Raw genomic sequence first — 18,574 nt, forward strand, 5'->3', positions numbered from 1 at the left:
AGAGGGTCTTTTTACTAGAAGAAAAGACCAAACCCCTCCAAACAAGAACACCTGCAAAAACAAAAGCACTCATATGGAGTCGCGTGAAAGCGCCTGCTACCTTTGACTCAAGGCATATTCTTTTTCTGCTAATATAACGTTGCAAAATATGTTTTAATCAAAGTCAGAAGACTTTTTTATATTTAAATCACAAAAAATTCAACTCTATTATGCAGGAAGTCTACAAACTGTTCCCTTTTCACGTTGGAAATATCTTATTCATATATATAGTTTCTTCTGAAGGGTTACATGCTGGAATTTGGGGTTGATGTTAAAGCATTTTAATAGATTCGTTTAATAGATTTCCTGCTTCAGAGCTGATTTCACTGGGATTTCACTACCTTCCTTCTTTCTAGGCTTTCAACAGTGCTCCAAACGCTTGATTCCTGCAGTCAAAGCAAGCCTGACGAGGGTCTACTCGCATTGATAGAAATCCTGAACTGTGCCTTTGAAACAAGCAGCTAAATCTCCAAATCCATTTAAAAAATGGATCAGTAATGAAACACGAGTGCACAATTCATCTGAAGCTCAGCCAAAAGGTTTTAATGAGCAACACAAACTGCTTTGGTAATTAATAATAATATTAAAATAGTTAAATGAATTCGAACTGTAACCCTTGATGCTTCATTTGTTCTCATCGAAAAAAAGAAATAAACTTTCAGAGCCAGATGTGCCTCAGAGTGTCTCCCTGACAGACTGAGACCGGAACCAGTTAGTCTGTCGTCAGGGAGAGCACCAGCCTGTGAGAGTAATTTTCAGTTTGATAGTAAATAGAAGACCTGCAGGGCTTGGATAATGAGATGGTGGTGAAAGCTTTTTACCAAATCATCAACTGATGTGGTTGCCGCTGTGGACAGAAGCTCTTTTCTGACCCTCAGGGAAACAATAGAATGTTTAGAAGACATAATAAACAATTTATTCATCAATAAAGCTTCCATCATCTCCCATGCCAATTTTGCTGCAGGAAGGATTCGCTATAAGTTAAGTTTCTTGCTCAGGTCTCACAGTCAGAACTCAAGGAAGCAGTCCTTGATTGGTTTATGTTGCCGGTAAGGCCATGTGATTGGCTGTTTACAGAAAGACAACTTTCAGGAGAGTTTTATTTGAAACTATGTATGAAAAAGAAACCATCATATGGACAGAAGCTGGTGGTAATGGACCTACAACCGAGTCAGAGAGCAGTTGTATTGGTTTCATAAAGACAAACTAATCTAACTTTAGTCATGAGTCCGTAAGTCTCCACCCAGGCTGGTTCATAGTCCTTTTGCCAATCTATACATTTGTAACAAGAGGCGGTTGGTCAACCCTTGCTTTTAAAAAGCTTCGTCAATGCCTCCATTATGAAAACAAGACTTCCACTGGTCTGCGTAGTGGTCTCCAACCCTGTTTCTCATGAGCTACCGCCTGCCCTGCTTGTTTTGCAGCTACCCCTGCTTCAGTAATTACTGGTCACCTGGATCAGTCAATCAGAAACTGGGTTCAGCAAATACTGATTAGCAACACGAGTGCCTTGTACAGGTTTGACAATTGTTTGGCCACAGACACTGTATGTACAGTAGCTATAAGGCCAGCTGTGACTAATGCTTACAAACGCCTTGAGTGTGGCGTAAGGGAACCATACAACAGCATCACCCGTATGTAATAGGTGTGTACAACTTACATTAGCCTTACAAATGCTTCGCAACACACTTAACACATATACGACAATGGGACACTCCATTTTCAACAATGAAAAACATCTGCACTTCCCTTAAGATGTGGTCGCTCCTCTCTATGACCCTCCACACACATGACAATAGTGTGTTCCATTTTCAATAAGTCTCACTTTCAAGACATACTTGCGCTCCCCTTAAAATGAATTTTGAACCAGCTGTTCCTCTATGCAACCCAAAAGCACAATCCCAAAAAATACATATAGTTACATATAACCATAGCTTTCATTTCTAGCTATACATGCCTTTCTCGCTGCCAAATACTGCAATTAGATATCCTGGGTGAATCAGAATGTTGAAAGTGTCATTTTAGATGAGGAAATGAGAGGAAAATGATTAAATGAATAATCCAGACAATCAGCAGTGATCAAGGCAGAAAACACACTTTGGGCCAAAACATAATAAGTCAGTCATTTTTGGAACATCTATGCAAACACTGCATTACCAGATAAAGCTCACACACTCGAAAGGTGTTTGTGTGTTACACAAAGCCGTCCTTTATTCGCCGGCACTTCGCTTGTGTTGATTGTTGCTTCGTTTGATTAATTTCCACTCGAAAAGGCGCGATTTCATGGATGGAAAATGGGAGGAAATGGTTTCTTTCATTGTCAGGATATCACACGCTGCTCTCACATCTCACAAGTGCTGAACCAGACGCTGTAATGAAAGGGCTGCGAGAAAGGATGAAGGGGAGAAACCATCCTCTCAATGTCCCTGTTCTAATTGGCTCTTTTCGGCATCACAATCGAATCACTTAGGTGTCCCGTGACAGAAACACTAATGTTTAACATCCTATGTATTCACCCAGTCTCTTGACAATGGGCGGCGGTACGGTGAGTCCTCATCAAAACAGAAGGAAAAGACTCAATTTTCATTTTGACGTCTAAAAAAAGCTTCATTATACCACTGCTTAGAATGACGGTTTATCCTTATGGCTTCACCTAGGCCTATGACAGGTCTGAATTCCAAAATATTCAAGTCTGGGAACCATTAGGCAGAGAGCCATCCATCTTAATCTTGTTTAATGAGTCTTCAACTTATGTATGTTCAGAAAACTACGTCAACCATTTCAGTCTGACTAAGGGCCAATTTGCTCAGCACTGTTGTAAATGATAAATGGTGTATACTTATATCACACTTTTCTGCTTTCCTTAAAGGCCCAAAGTGCTTTCCCGTCACAATCCCATTCACACACTGATGACTGCCGAACACTGGCGCCAACCTATAACTACCAGGAGGAATGTGGGGGTTCGGTGTCTTACCCAAGGACACTTGGACAAATAGGCTGCCAGGAACCGAACTGGCAATCTTCGAATCAGTGGTGAACCACTCTACCTCTGCACCAAGGCCGTTTTGCCTTATAGCAGCTTTATAAACCACCATTCCCCTTGAATACTGGTAAAAGAGTATAGAGAACTCTTTGAAAGGATGTCAAAGCTGTTAATAAACCCTCATGATTTCACTTCTGGAACCAGCTGGAAAGCGTTTACCACTTGGAGCTTCATGGTTGTAAAAATGAAACACATCTACCATTCCAACTAAAGCATTTGTTGTTGGATAAACTAAGTCCATCATGTTTTCTGCCTGCATAATGATGCTCACACTAAAAACACATTTCTGGATCAGCAGTTGATATCTTAAAGACTTTCCATTGCACTGTGCTCTTCAACCATGTGTATTAATTTATAATTGTACTCTTTTAGTTGTAATTTGTGTTTCTGTGACTCTTTGTTTTGTTTTTAGGGCAGTTATTGGGATATTAGCACAATTATGCAATCAAAACAGTCAGACAATGTGCTAGGACTACTCTACCCAGAATGCCTTAAGGGGGTTGCGAAAGGGAATTGGTTAAGAGGAGTTAATGGAAAGAATTCATGCACACCAGATTTCATACTACTGACTGTATATGAGAACTGGACTGAGTGAGTGTGACATCACTCATTGCAAATTGTTTGCAATGAACCTCCACATGCAGTTTTTATGCGATATGGGCCCATGATGGAACCAGACCAAGTCAGTGGGCAGTGATCGGTCATTGTTTCTGTGGCAACCACAATCAGGACTGAGCTTGTTACCATCTGAAAGAATCTGTCAGTTCAACGTTCCAAATACTTTTATGTAGGCATCTGATTGGTCAGTTTATAAATTGAATAACTTTTGCTACAGAAAAAAATATATATTTTTTTAATTAAAAAAATTAGGATTATCAAGTACATGTTAAAAAAACGGCAAGAATTGTTATTCTGACAAATAAAATGACTGAACAACAGCTGTTTATTTTTCTACAGAAGTCTGTGGAATTTTGGCTTCTTGGAGGCAGCAGGTTCTACCTGTTTGGAACATCAGTATTTATAGTAAATTTTTCATCTGTAAAGTGAACTGTCAAGTTTTTTGTAAACAAAATTATTTCAGTCAGACAATTCATGCAGTAAATAAGATTTATTTCCATATTTCTTTTAGTTTGGCATAACCATTCAGATACATAAAACATAGATCTCCATAGAAAACTTTGGGTATTAAACTACCCCTAACGGAGCTCACAGGTGGAAGCTGGAGAGGAGGGTGGGGTGACGAACGCAGAGCCTGAGGAAATGGAAGAGAGGATTGGACCGCACCTGGAACTTAAGTAAGACACTGAACAGGTGAGTTGATTAGACTGAACCGCCAGCAGGGAGGAGGAACCAGGTAAACGCACTGCTGAGCTGCCTGCCTGAAATACTCCCAGGGTCGTTCACTTTAAGTGTGCCTTTTATAACAGATTGTTTTTGTGAAGCACCTTAACTGTTCAGTGTGTGAGATGACTCCCTAAATGATGGATCATGAGCACAGTTTAGTTTTGATGTTTTTGCTGCTAAACTGTAGAGGTTTGAAGGCTGCAGCAGGCAGACTCCCCGCTTTTTCCTCGTTTGTTTTCATGGTTCTGATCCAGAAAACAGGGGTCCTTCCGAACCATGTTCTGCACACACTTTCTCTTTTTGTTTTTGTCTTTACTGAGATCCATCCAGATCCAGTGACTCCCGTGGAGTCGTGAGTGTTTGCAGGCCTCCTGCTGGGAACCCTCATTGTTTCTGTGAGGAACAAGTGGTCAAATTGACCTCATGGAAAATCTTTGCCACTGGAGGACTTCAAATACGGCTGCGTTCTACTTTCATGAGGGTAAAAAGACATTAAATTATGTGCACCCCCCATCTGTGACCGGTACTGAGCTGCTGATGACATGATCAAAGGTTGCCATAGAGAAAGCATGAAAGCAGCAGAGGTAGACCAGCTTCCTACCTCTTGCAGACCCTGTCTGCCCCCCCCTTTCTGAGAGCGGCTCGTCTGATACAGCACAAACGTACAGTTTGTTCCTGTTCAGCCTTAGATTTGCAGCAATAAAACTCAACAGGGGGTGTTATTTTATTTTATTTTTTTCCTTCTGGGTATAAAGAATGTGACCCCCCTGCTGGGCATTAAAAGCTTGGCTCAAAATGACTTAGTGTAATGTGGGGTGTTGGAATCAGGCGCTCAACAACAGAGGTGAATTGAACAGTTTATTGAAAAGAAATGGCAGATCTTAGAGTTGAGCAGGGCCGGATCCGAGAACAGGGACAAAGCTGGTACCAGAGAGCTGGGGCAGAGCTTGGTTTGAGAGTGGGAGCAGAACCGATGCAGAGCTTGGTCTGAGAGCTGGGTCTGGGGGTCTGAGAGCTGATGCAAAGCAATTTTTTTTCTAATGTTTTTTCCCTCTAATTTTTCATCTGTTAGTCAATATTTAAGAGCTCTCCTTCTGTCCTTCTTTTTTTAATAGATGGATGTGCTTGTTTGAGCATTTATGTGAACCTGTGAAACTCAGAGGAAGGAGGAAAAAGTAAGGAAATAAAGAGCGGTTCCCAACCGACCGCAAAGTCCATTCCCACAGTTTTTGTTAATGGTCTGTTCGGTTCATGCGTGATGTAAAAAAAAAAGAATTTCCAGCATCACTTTAAAGAAACAGCATTGAAGGACATTAGAGTATCTAATGAAGAATTTCACTGAAGCAAGAGCGACTGTTAACATTTAGGAGGATTCCAGGCTTCTCACCTCATGTTCAGTGCATCGACAAAAGAAAATGGCATTTTCTTCACAAACAGAAAAATGACTGCATTGGGGTTTTGATTCATCAAAATCTCAAAACTTACGAAATAAGACCATTTAAATAAAAGATTGGTGGCTATAATAAATTTTGCCAAGTGAGATAAATTGGAAATTAAGCTCGGTGGTAGGAGAATGATAAATCTAGCTTGATGATCTTGCTTTCCACCATAAACAAAAACCAATTCATGCTTCAATGCATAAATATTCCGTTTTAATCGAATTTTGCAAAAATCTAATTAAAGTAAAGCAATATTGTGAAGGTGAAGTCCACAAACACCAATTATCATTTACATAAGCTATGATATTTAACTATTTGATTTTCACTATTTCACAAAAACCCAAATGTCTGTTTTTTCCTGATTAAAACCGTTAAAAAAACAGCTTCCTAATGTTTTTCTGTCTCTGACTAAAGTTGAAACATGATTCAATCTGTAATGAGGTCATTTAAAAACTCCTTTACAAACAACTAGTTTGAACTTTTTAATTTAACGCTTGAGTGAATTCTTTAACTCGTGTTATAATTAGGTCATTTAATTCAACAAGGCCCTGGATAAGATGTCTATTAGCGGCTAAAGGTTAAGTCTCACTGTTGAACTGAGAAGAACTCCAAAGTGGAAACCATATATGGTCAATCTTTACTGCATTCTAAAGATGGTGTGGCTCTATAATGTTTCAGCATAGCTCCCGCTCAGAATGCAGGATTACTCTGAACAGGAGGCAGACCTGTACCTTTAAAGACCCAATCTGATGAAAATTGTGTTTTTTGATGTTTTTTACATGTTCTTATGGCATTTTTCTAATAATTAAGATTAGAATTACATTTCAGAGTATTTCTTTACTCAAACCGTGAATCAGGAGCAGATGAAAAATTGCTGTTTGACAGAGACTGTAGTTGTGATTGTTAACAGGATTCAGCGAGAACTGGAGGATAAACCTGCTAAACCCGCAGTGGCAACCGAAAGTTTAATAAAAAACTGTAGATTTGGAGACATCGATGTTGCAATTTTTCTTTAAAAAATAAATAAATCAGAAAACAGTTTAAAAAGTCCAACGCCTAAAGTATTTCTGTGTAAAATAGTGATAGAATTTGGCCGGTAAATTAAAAAAAAAAATCAACCAGCCAATTTGGACAGTAACTCAAAAGTGAAAAGGGGATTTCCTAATGAACTCCTGCTGAAACTCTGTCCTAGAAAACGCCACAGGTTTTTGATTTGGGTTAAAAACGCCATAATAGTGGGAGCACTTTTACAATAGTTTGAAAGATGATTAGAGTGGGACTTTAAGGCCGGGCTCAGAACTTTCACTTTTACTTTTTAAAATGATTTGTCTATGTGCCAAAAACACCTCTGGATGTATGCAGCAAGCGCCCTGCAGTGGCCGGGTCCACATCTGGATTCTGGTAACTTCATTGGAGCCTGGAGTACCCAAAGGGCGGCCGCTTGGTTTGGACAAGTGGGGTACAGTGGTGGCAATTAAATTATTATTTTAAAGGGATTACATCAGGTTTTGACTAAAAAAGACGTTTTTCAAGAAGCGGATAGATCCACATCTGCCATTACATTTTTTTCATGTAAACGAAGAATACTTATTTCTGCACCTTGACACTGAAAAACAATTTAGAATATGTACGCCCTGGACAAGTTGCCAGTCTGTTGCAGCGCCACACAATCACACACATGCACAATTGGGGGCAACTTAGAGATACCGGTGAACCTATGAAGCATGTTTTTGGACTTTGGAAGAAAACTGGAGTTCCCAGAGGAAACCCATGCATGCACAAGGAGAACATGCAAACACCACAAGAAAGAAATCCGCCGGGATTTGAACCAGGGCTAACCACTACCCCACCCGGCACCCGGAGTCATGTCCACAATACAATTTCTTTTACAGCAAACCTTTGCACCAGTCTCAAGGTAAAAGTAAGCATTTTGGGCTCCACCAACACCGACAACAGCGTTGTTGTCGTGGCAACAGCAAAGAGCTTGAGTACATGTTTGTGTGCCAAGTTTTAGACAAAGTTGAGGGAGTCCAATATGCTTCTTCTTCACCTGACTCTTCCTCAGTCTGCACCAGTTCTTCTCTGTTCTAGTTTTTTGATTAATTGTTCCAGTTTAGCTTTTTAGCAGCTGTTAATCAATTTTAAATTTGACTTTCGTCGGGTTCATGTGAGCACTTCACAGCCGTCTGTTTATCCTATTCTGCCATTTTCCCCTTCAGGGCGCCACTTTATGCAAATCAGACCACTGCAGAGCAGCAAGAACAGTGCTGGGTTCTTCAGGTCAGCTGCACCTACCCCTGTCATTGGAGGGGATTCAAGACTCAGACATAGAGTTCCCCTTCAGCACAAGGAAGTTCTTCACCTTTTTGGTATCACAAGGAAATGAGCTAGTGATGTTCTGCAGGACATCATTTGGAAGGGCGTAATGGTAAGTGTTTACCTGCTGGCCGTGATAAAACACGGCGAGGAGGAACATGGCCATCAGAAGCAAGGACGTCTCTTTGGTTCCCAGGAAGTTTCTGTTGAAAAAATAGAGAAAGAAGTTTTTAGATTTTTATGAACTGGTTTGCAGCAAACGTTCCAATAAGAAGAGACCGTGGACGATAGCGATGGAAATTGGTTACGATGACCCTAAAATCGAATGTGAAACTGGACTCTCGATTGGATGTAAAGCTTCTGTGTTTATTTTCAGCCAGCAGGGATTTTAAATCACAAAAATAATCACTGGTTTTCTTTCAGATTGTGTGTTCAGCTGCTGATAGAAACCTCTAGTAAGCTGCTCTCCCTCTGAGGGAAGAATCAAGGCGTCAAATAGATAAGGTGGTCCAGGAAGCAATGAGCTGAAGCTGCCGCCGCCTCAAAGCACACAAGTCCTTTATTCTATTCAAAATGCCCGCTTTCACCCCAGAATCACGCACAAAGCTCCAAACTGCTTAATCTGTACACCAGAAATTAGCTAACAAATGAGAAGAGCACGAAGACGGAAAATGAAAACCAACGAACCATGTCTGGATTTTTTTTTTTCTTTTTTTTCCCCTCTTTTCTTTATTTTGCACATTTCTTTTGCACATCTCTTTACCTGCACTGTTTTGTAAATAGCTCTTTAAATTATACCACATTTTCCTTGTTCTCTTTTTTTATTTTTATTTATATTATTCTTACTCTTTTTTTCCTGTCAGTTGTTATGGTAACGAACAAATTTCCCACGTGTGGGATCAATAAAGTATTTCTGATTCTGATTCTGATGTCTTTAGCTGTTTCCTAGGGGCCCCAGTGTGCTTTTGGGATCATGTGACCTATGATGGTGAAAGAACGCCATGTCGTATGGCCCATATACACTATTCCTATACTATAGAGAGCTTCATATTAACATTCATATGCTGATGGTGGCAGAGCTGCCAAGCAAGGCACTAACCAGACCAGCAGGAGCAAAGTAGGGTCCAGTGTTTCACTTAGGGACACTTTGATTTATGGCCAGGCAAAGTGGGAACCAAACATGCGACCTTACGATCAGAGGACCCTTGCTCTTCCATTGTATAATTTCCAAAGCACAACAATTTCGGAAAAAAAGAGAAGAATGGTCCGTCTGCTAATGTCCACAGAGACACCAGTAGATGTGTTTCCATGACGATGAAATTGGGAAAATTAGATTTATGATAATAAATTCGGAAACAGAATTTAAAAAAAACAACAACAATATCGTAAAACGTTTTTGCGCTTGGAGGAGGTTTTTGAAGGCGTATCGAAATTGATGTATATTTCGCAAAACTGCAATGGAAACCCTTGGTTTTGATTAAATGAGTCAGATAACAACGGCAAAGCACTTCTTGTTATGCAAATGATTGGATCCAATAACCACGGTTTCCCAAAATCACTTTATCCGTACCTGCTCCCACATTAAGACCGGTCTATACTTCAAATCATAAATTCATATCCACAATTGCGTGATCTAGTACATACTAATTTTGCTTGGATTTGTTGGCGACTGTCCACGATAACTGTGATGAACTTCCAAGTGGCGTTTATACTATTCAAGTAACGCAATCTTCTCCAAGATTTATTTATAACGTAAACATATTCCTGCTCTTTCACTTACTGCTGCAAACGCGCTGAGGCAGAGGAGGGTGGTGTGTGCGTTCACTAAGCAAAAAAAAGGCAATACAGAGGCAGGGCAGAAAATATATGAAATATGAAATATACTGTATCTATATGAGATATGAGATCTTATTTTTTATCTTGTCTGCTCTCTGTGTCGGAAGTTTTAAACTCCTTCAGTTAAGTTTTCTTCTTCTTCAGTGTTAAAAAGACATTTTTCTGGACAGAGTTGCTCCGTACACGCGTACTCACTTGACATAAATGTAGGTTTGTTAACGCGACTGCAGTGCGGACGTAAAAATCCAGCGCGGGTGACGTCACCTGTAAATGACACATTCTGCAGCGACTGGGGAGATGATGATGAGCGCCAGTGCTGTGGCAGAAATTTGAATGTATCTGCTGTAAATCTTTGCTCACATCGGTCACCATTTGACGTTTGTGTTTAATCGGATAATTATGACTTATTGGAAACAGTGTAATTGCGAAATTGTGTTTTTGCGCATATGTGTAATGCAAACGCAGCTAGTGAAGACAGCTCTCATGGAAAAACCTCCAAGACGTGACAAGCACTGACGGTGTTGGAGCAGTTTAAAGAACTCTGCTGATCACTTAATGCTCTGGAGCTTAATCCTGCAACGCCATGACCACAGGGGTGTGGGAAAATGTAAATGTAAACCAAACTACAAACTCATTTGTACTCTTTGAGGAAAACTATGAGAGTTAATGCGAAATTAGTTTTTTCCTTTATAAAAATAACAACTATATTCAACTGAAAGGTTGCATCTCGGTGCTGCTGGCACTCAAAGTTCTCCTTTTCATTTACTGGTAGATGGTAACTGGAGGAAAAAATGAGCATATCAAAGTCCAACTCCAACCATATGTTTATCTGTTGTAAAACTGTAACTTGTGCTCTTTTAATTATGATGATGCCATTTTTAGCCAAACTCAAGCAAGAGTTTGTGAAAAAATCGCTTCTGAGTTGTGGCATGGAAGTAAACATACGCTGATATCCCAGCAGTCCTTTGTTTACACTCTCTACCGCTAGCTTACAGGCCCTCACAACCCAAAGCTAACATTAGCACAACCAAAAAAAAAAAATACATAGCAAGGAATATTGGACAGTTTTGAGCCAGAGGTCACCTCAGGCCACCTGAAGACATTAACGGATCTCTTTGTCTGCAAGTGGATGCATCAGAATTGGAGTGGAGCAGGGAGACTTTGGCTCGCCAATGGCAATTGCTGCATCATTTTAAAAAAGTGCGGGTTTTTATCTGCTCCTGATACATCACCATTTGAAAAAAGAAATACTCTGAAACTCAGTTTAAATCTTAAAATCTTTTTGAATGAAAAATTGCCGCATTTTTACTGGAGTGGGTCTTTGAGATTTGTAAAAGAATGGTTTGGGTTCAGGCCTTAATGTTATGGTGTGATGGGGCAGCAGGGCCAACAGTGGAGAGGAGCTGCAAATGAGGCCTAGTGAGGATTGAGGGAGTCCTTTACTGAGGAGCAGACTGTAAATCTTAGTCTGAGTGTAATGTGAACACCACCCATTCTTAACTCTTAAACATCGGAAATGTCGACAGTGAAATCTAAATATATCTAGTTTTACCGATAGAATCGACTTTCATGTTTGAAAGAAATGATTAATTTTGGTCTTTCAGAGAAGAAACAAAACTTAAAAATCCTAGAAAGAAATATTATGACAAAAAATACAGAATTGGGTTGAAATTCAAAAAAAGATTACAATTTTACATAAGAGCAGCATTTTATGTCATAAAAACAAACGTCTTTATTGTTTCAGGTTTTTTTGCTATTTCAGTAACCATTGAGATATCGCCAAAGTAAACCAACATGCAAATTTTGTGCATCTGAAATGCAAAGTTTGAAAACAAGGATTTGCCTTTGGAAACATCACAATCTCCGTTTTTAGAGTTGCTGCTCTGCAGACAGCCTTCACATCCCGACTATATTCAGTGGGTTTGGGGCTTTGAGTGTCATCTTTAAGTAAAATTTAAAAACATGCTCTACGTGGTTGTGCGTTTTTAATTTCATACATTTTAATATGGGGGTTGTGGTATTTAAATTGACCATGGACCACATTCGGTTTCCCAGCCACACTTTGGACATGCCTAATTTAAGTTACGGAGTTTTGCTGCTTGCAGAACCAGTTATGATGAATAAACAGTATATTTAACATCATCTCACCGGTATTATCAACTTGTAGAACTTGAATTACTGCAGTTCAAACATGAGGTGTGCAAAGAATACATGCTTCAGTTGGTCTCTTACTCTGTGTTGTGGTGGACCGTGTCGTAGCGGATGAACAGTGAGGTGTAAAAAGCCTCCGTCAGCAGTGAGTAGATGGCAATCATCAGCAGCAGCACAGCCAGCTTCAGCACAGAGTTCAGGCGCAGGAACACGGCGCATGTGACCATCGCCAGGACTCCTGTAAACACAAAATACTGGAAAAGGCAGAAGGAGACAGTCAACTTCATCAAGAAGGTCAACAGAGCAGGACACTGACATTTGAAACATTTCATTTTTTGACAAATATTTTGTATGACCAACTTTAACCCCGTTAAGCCCACAACATCAGGGAAATTACCAAAAATTATATATTTTTGCAATTAAAAGGTTTTTTTAAACCCTCATTTTATTTTAATGAGATATAAGTAGTATAAATTATGAATTGTAGGGCATTTTGGTAAGTTGTTTGCTCACAATTATGTTAGTTTAAGACGCCAAAACATTGGCATGGGTGTTCAGGGGAAAAAAGACTACCCACTTCTTGTTTTTGAGATTTCATGGAAGAAGCCATTTTAAAAATGAGCAGGAAAAGCCCTTCTACTGCCCCTAGTGGAATGATGAGGAGCTACAGGGCGGAAAATATGGACCAAGTTCTAAACAAAGGGGTTTTAAGGAAAGTATGGATCATGCTAATGAGATATGGGTCTCAGAAATGTGCATCAAATGTGATACAAATGATTATGTAAGGGTAAATGGCCGACGAAGTGTGCATTATCAGGAATTAACACACGGTGTGGAAGCCTGAACTGTCCGACAGGAAGCGGATGCACACTTCGAAGGCCATTAACCCCCCTTCACCATGATCATTTACAAAATAAATAAATATTCAATCAGTTTTTAGTAGTTTATTCTTGTAATTTCTTCGGTTTGGATCACTTTTGTAACTATTTGTTACATAGTGTGGCGCCGTGACAACATGGCTCAGCCAGCACGGATCTCAACTGCAGTGGCAAAGAAAAGCAATATACAATACAAAATAGAAGTTTGGACACACCGTCCCATTCATTTGAATAAGAAGGTGTGTCCAAACTTTTGGTCTGTACTGTATATGCTGATCGTCCCGATGGGTTAAATAAAGCATCAGTTTAGAGAGAAAGTTCACCTCTTACCGCTTGTTTTTGCTGAGATGATGAAGCAAAAGTTTGTTTTAAAGAAGCCATTGCAGTGATATAGAACATTTAAGTTGTGACCGGAACTTCTTTTTAGGTGTGCGTTTTCCCTGTGCATTATCACTTTTTAATGCACACCCAGCAGCCAATCAGAATCGAGTAATTACCTGGACCATGGTATAAATAGGGTTAAATAGCTATTTCCTATTATAAAACATTTTTTAAAATGGTATGTTCTGATATTTTGGTCTCTGTGGTATAGTGGAGTATGAAAATATTGCATAATGTAAATATTGCCATAGATTTAGCTTCCATCACAAGCTTCCCTGGTTTTGTTGCAACTAGAAAGGTCTAAATGTCCCCCGCAGCTCTTATTTGGTGGCAGGAGCTTTTTTAGACCTTAGGAGGATGTTTGTGATGAATAAATGCAACCACACATGGCTCTGAATCAGAGCTATATAAATGGGGTTCCTCCTCTAACTCCATCAATCAGCTGCACATTGTGTGAGCAAAGGAACATAATGGATAAGTCCTGCATGACGTTCTGATGGCTCCATCACTCGCCGTTGCCGCAGGCGGAACCGCCTTCTGGGGGCCGGGCAGTTGCCTGGGATGCTTAATTTATCATTTTTGCCTCCATGCAGAGGAGGAGGAAACACAACAGATGGACTCGACCATGAAAATTCGAAACCTGCTTCAGCCAGTACCTCTGGGTAGAAGCAGATGTCTGGGATGGAGACAGACTCGTTGTACGTCTGGTTTCTGAAGTTGCTGGACTTATCGAAGTCACACCACAGCTGTGGGAAACAAAAGGCTGGTTATCACTTCAGCAACAGCTCTGTCACACATTCTAGTCAACACCATTTTTATCATCTGTTATTTTAGGTAATGTTTTGCTAGAGGTGTCTAAAAACGCACAAGATTTAAGTGAATATTTTTCATTTTGCTGAGAAAAATATGAGAAAAATCATAGTTTCTAATTAAAAATAAAATAAATTAATGAAATCACAATTAGTTAAAGTGAATCTTAACACATGAATTGTAGCACTAATTAATTCAGCCACATAAAACTAAAGCTGTGTGTAATAACAGTGTTTTAACAAACTCATTTGACAGTTTGAAATGTTTCAAACTCCAATGAACAAAGACCAACTTAAATTAAATTAAATTAAATTAAATTAAACTGATATTTCCAGAACCGTTCCTATTTATCAAATCTTCTAAATTGTTTTTGTCTTCGATTGAAAGGGAAAAAAAAACATTCCTGGGAACTTTCTTTCCTGCCCTTTTCATTCTAAGAGAAACCCCGCCCACTCTCTTTTATTCTACAGGGTGGGCGTGGCTTCCCATGAAACTGAGGTTTAGGTCAAAAGTTACAAAATGTACATTTTCCTTCATTTTTTTTGAAAGTTTTAGCACTTTTATAAGTGAGTTTATGATTTTTAGGTTTAGAAATCTTTAAAACAACCAAAAGGCCTGACAAAGTTCTGCTCATAGTAGATCTTGTGAAAAAAAACAACCCAAAAAATATAATTTTGTTGGCTAGCTCAACAACTTTAAAAAAAGAGCTAGTTTATGTTGACATTGATACACAACCTAGACTAACAATAAACGGTTGGTCCTTTGCTGTGTGCAAACTATCAAATATACACATTAAAGCATTAACAATTTTAGAATTTTAATATGTGAGCATATTTTTATGATTTTACCCAGTAAACTCTGTTTTTTGATGTAGTATGACTGCTTAGAGGCGCAATGAGCTTCATCCATTATGCGTCCTTGGACAAGAACCTTTGTGCTACTGCCTCTGCAGCCACAAGGGCCCCCAAGTCTGGGTCCCCCTATGCTGGTTCCAAGCCCGAATAAAATACAGGGTTGTGTCAGGAGGGGCATCCGGCATACAAATCTCAGTGAAAGCTGATTTGCTGTGCCGACTCCTACAGGGATGTGCCAACAGGAGAATGCCCCTCTTTCATGTCTAACCTTGTAAAATCTAATTGCATTACAAACACAGAGCATTCATACTGATTGATTGTTGAGTGAGTGACTCACAATATTGATCATGGCTGCCAGGAAGTTGATGAGAATTGAGACAAAGATGATGACGTTCCGTGCAGCGTAGGTCTCGTTTATCCAGCAGCAGGTTTTTCTTAAGACCAGTGGCAGACACTTGTAGTCCTCTGCCGTTGTAACTAGGATCAAGCAGGAATGGAGGACGATGAGGATGGAAAACTGGATCGCCATGGTAACCTTGCTGCAAAAACAATGACAGGTGTGCAATTCAATTAAAAACTTTAGTTTCCCACAAAGAAACACGACATCCAAGCCAAAGCTATTTAATCATGCAGATCTGTAGCTGTATATTAAACACTTCCTGAGTTACTACAATGCAGACTTTCTATGGAAGCTTTAAAAAGAAGGAACATTTTGGAAATCCATTTTTTTTACATCTAAAACAATGAGGATTTAGTGAAAATAGACAAATGTCTTTTCTCAATTGATTCAAAGAGTAAAACTTGCATTTTTACAAAGAATCATAACACATGGATTGAAATATTAAGCCTTTATTCCTTGTAACTATGATTATTAAGGCTTGGATGTGATGAAAATGTAAAAATTTGTGTCTGGAAATTAGAAGACTGGAAAATTTTAAAGCTGGAAACTGGTGGCATCACGCACTAATCATGTAATTAACCCTTTGGAAGTCTGTTTTTGACTTTACCTCTGTATTTTCAGTTTGACTAGTTTGCTTACCTAGTGTCATTTTAATCTGCACAACCTCATATATTTGCCATTAACTATATTTTGTCATTTCTCCATGTTGTATTAACAAACTAAAGGTAAAACCACGTAAAAACAAAATAATTCCTTAAGGAAAAAAAGACATCATTTTGCTGGCGAAACCCAATCAACAAACAGTTTTTAGAAGATAGAATGAATGTTTTAGGAGTAATTTTTTTTTTTTAATGAAATAAAATTTCACGAATAAAACAAAGAATTCACAGATTTCTTTTTCGCACATAAATAAAGAGTTTCTGTAGAGGCACATAACAGGTTTCACACCTCCATGATGTGACCTTTCTGTTTTCATCCAGGCAGTGACTGTACTTCAGTCTGTCTGGGTGACTGCAGCTTCCAGGCAGCCCAAAAGATTCGATTTTTTCTTCTGGATGATCTGCTGTCCATTTGATTGATTTATTCTGGAATTCTGATTTTTCCCCTCCAGCTTTTCTGTTTTATTTTTTTCATACATTTTCCTTATTATGTCAGTGAAATTTAAAAAAAAAAAAAGTCTTTTGGAGTCGAGTTTGATCCAGCTGGATTTCAGATCTCCTTCTTGGCTGGAATCTGCCCGCAGTTGGAGGTGTATCTACGTCCTCTGCATTTAAACTGCTGGCCTCCTGCTCCTTATTCTCTCTTTCAATAAAGTCACAAAATATTGAAATAAGTAAAAGTTTATCTAAGATGTAGTTTTATCACAGTCATCTCAGTATTGCTCTGTATGATGCCCTAAGGCGTCTATCAGTTCCAAAGGGTTAACTTCAAACATCTGCAAAGGTTTGAAGAGCCTTTAAATGGCCACGGAAAGTGATGTCATCAACAATCTTCAAAAGCTCCTTCAGTGGCAGACTGTTACACCCCCCATGCAGGAAGGAACGGTTCAGGAGGTCATTCATCCCAACAGCTGTGAGACTGTACAATGCCACAGTTTAAAAATGCATGTACAAACCGGTTTTTCATACATCCATAGCTCATCTGTATATTCTGTGTCTTTACTTTATTTATTTAATTTTATTATTAGGCATAACATGTGTTATGTTGTAATAGTGTACATAATTTATTACTTACTTACTTTTTACTTTTTTCTATTTTTGCACATTTTTTGTATTTGAATACTTGCACATTTGGGAACACCCCTCACTTTTGCACATTGCTGTCACTTTTCTTTTCTCTGCTCTTTGGAACTGCTGTGACAATTGAATTTCCCCAATGTGGGATCAATAAAGAATATCTATCTATCTAAGAAAGACAAACTGCAAGAGGTCATTGCTACACAAGCTGGTTGTTTACAGAGTGCTGTATCCAAATATTTTAGAAAATGAAAGAAGAAGTGTGTTGGGAAACGTGCATCAGCAAAAGTCTTAAATGCAGCTTTGAGAGAATGGTGAAACAAAAATCTGTTCTTGAACAGATTCTATTTGAGATTTTAGGGGAGCATCCCGCTTCATATCCCAACAGACTGTATGTACTGTACCCCACAATCCCTCCATAATAACCATATCCACCTTGAAATAACCGTGAACAGGACTTTGCATTGCTGCAGATCAACATCAAGCTGCTATTGTCTAGAACACCTGTGTACACTGAATTTCTTATTTTTGTTTGGTCCTTGCTGTGTTTCTTCTTGTACTGATGTTGCACCTTGGTTATTTATTTAGTGGGTATATATTTGTTAAATTTGAGGGTTTTTTTCAGCTTTGAAATAATTAGGGTGACTGTTGATGCTCCAAACGCAATTTCAGTGTTTTATTGACAATGACAAATAAATGAATGTTAAATCTTGAAATGGGTTAAGTTGCTTCTGCACCAGAGACACCGTTAGAAGTGTCTTTCCTGGGCTAAAAAGAATACAAACCTCACTGTTGGTCAGTGGTCCAAAGTAACGAAACAAGTACATTTTGTATTTTCTTTGAAATTCAAGATCTCAGAGTCCTCTAGACCAGTAGACCTTGAGAAGAATGTCTTAAAGAGAAGGCTTTTCTCTAAGGGAGAGAAGTTTTCTGAAATGCACAGTCAATGTAGCCGTCAACCAGGAGATTCTAGAGCACTTCACCCCACTTTCTCCTGACAGGCTGTATGGATATGGTGATTTTATTTTCCAGCAAGACTTAGAACCTGCAAATACTGTCAAAGGTACCAAAAGCTGGTTCAATTATGATGCAGTACCTGTGCTTGATTGGCCAGCAGGCTCCCCTGACCCTAAACCTGAAAGAAAATCTATGGGCTTTTGTCAAGAGGAAGATGACAGACAAAAGACTCAACAATGGAGATGACCCGAAGGCAGAGCAGAGCAAACTGGGCTTCCAACACACCGAAGAACAAAACAACAGGCTGATAGCTTGGAAAATCACATTTTTTGAGATGTACCTGTGTTATGTTATTACTAGTGCAGACTTTTGTATGGTCTAAAATTTAAC

General features: G+C 39.1%; 1 protein-coding gene across 3 annotated transcripts in view; it reads right to left on the reverse strand.

The window, feature by feature from the left end:
- Positions 1-18,574, reverse strand: part of adcy8 (adenylate cyclase 8) — a 134,872-nt gene that overhangs the window by 35,944 nt on the left and 80,354 nt on the right. For all 3 annotated transcript variants that reach the window (XR_002875123.1, XM_023965391.1, XM_023965392.1), the window contains 4 exons: positions 15,429-15,630; positions 14,084-14,173; positions 12,250-12,422; positions 8,306-8,384 (listed from right to left, as the gene is read on the reverse strand). Coding sequence is in view for 2 of the 3 variants with exons in the window: in XM_023965391.1 (XP_023821159.1) it covers positions 8,306-8,384; positions 12,250-12,422; positions 14,084-14,173; positions 15,429-15,630 (544 nt within the window). In the remaining variant the exon portion in view is untranslated. The remainder of the gene's footprint in view (positions 1-8,305; positions 8,385-12,249; positions 12,423-14,083; positions 14,174-15,428; positions 15,631-18,574) is intronic.

The sequence above is a fragment of the Oryzias latipes genome, chromosome 17, assembly GCF_002234675.1.
Source record: "Oryzias latipes chromosome 17, ASM223467v1".
NCBI lineage: Eukaryota > Metazoa > Chordata > Actinopteri > Beloniformes > Adrianichthyidae > Oryzias > Oryzias latipes.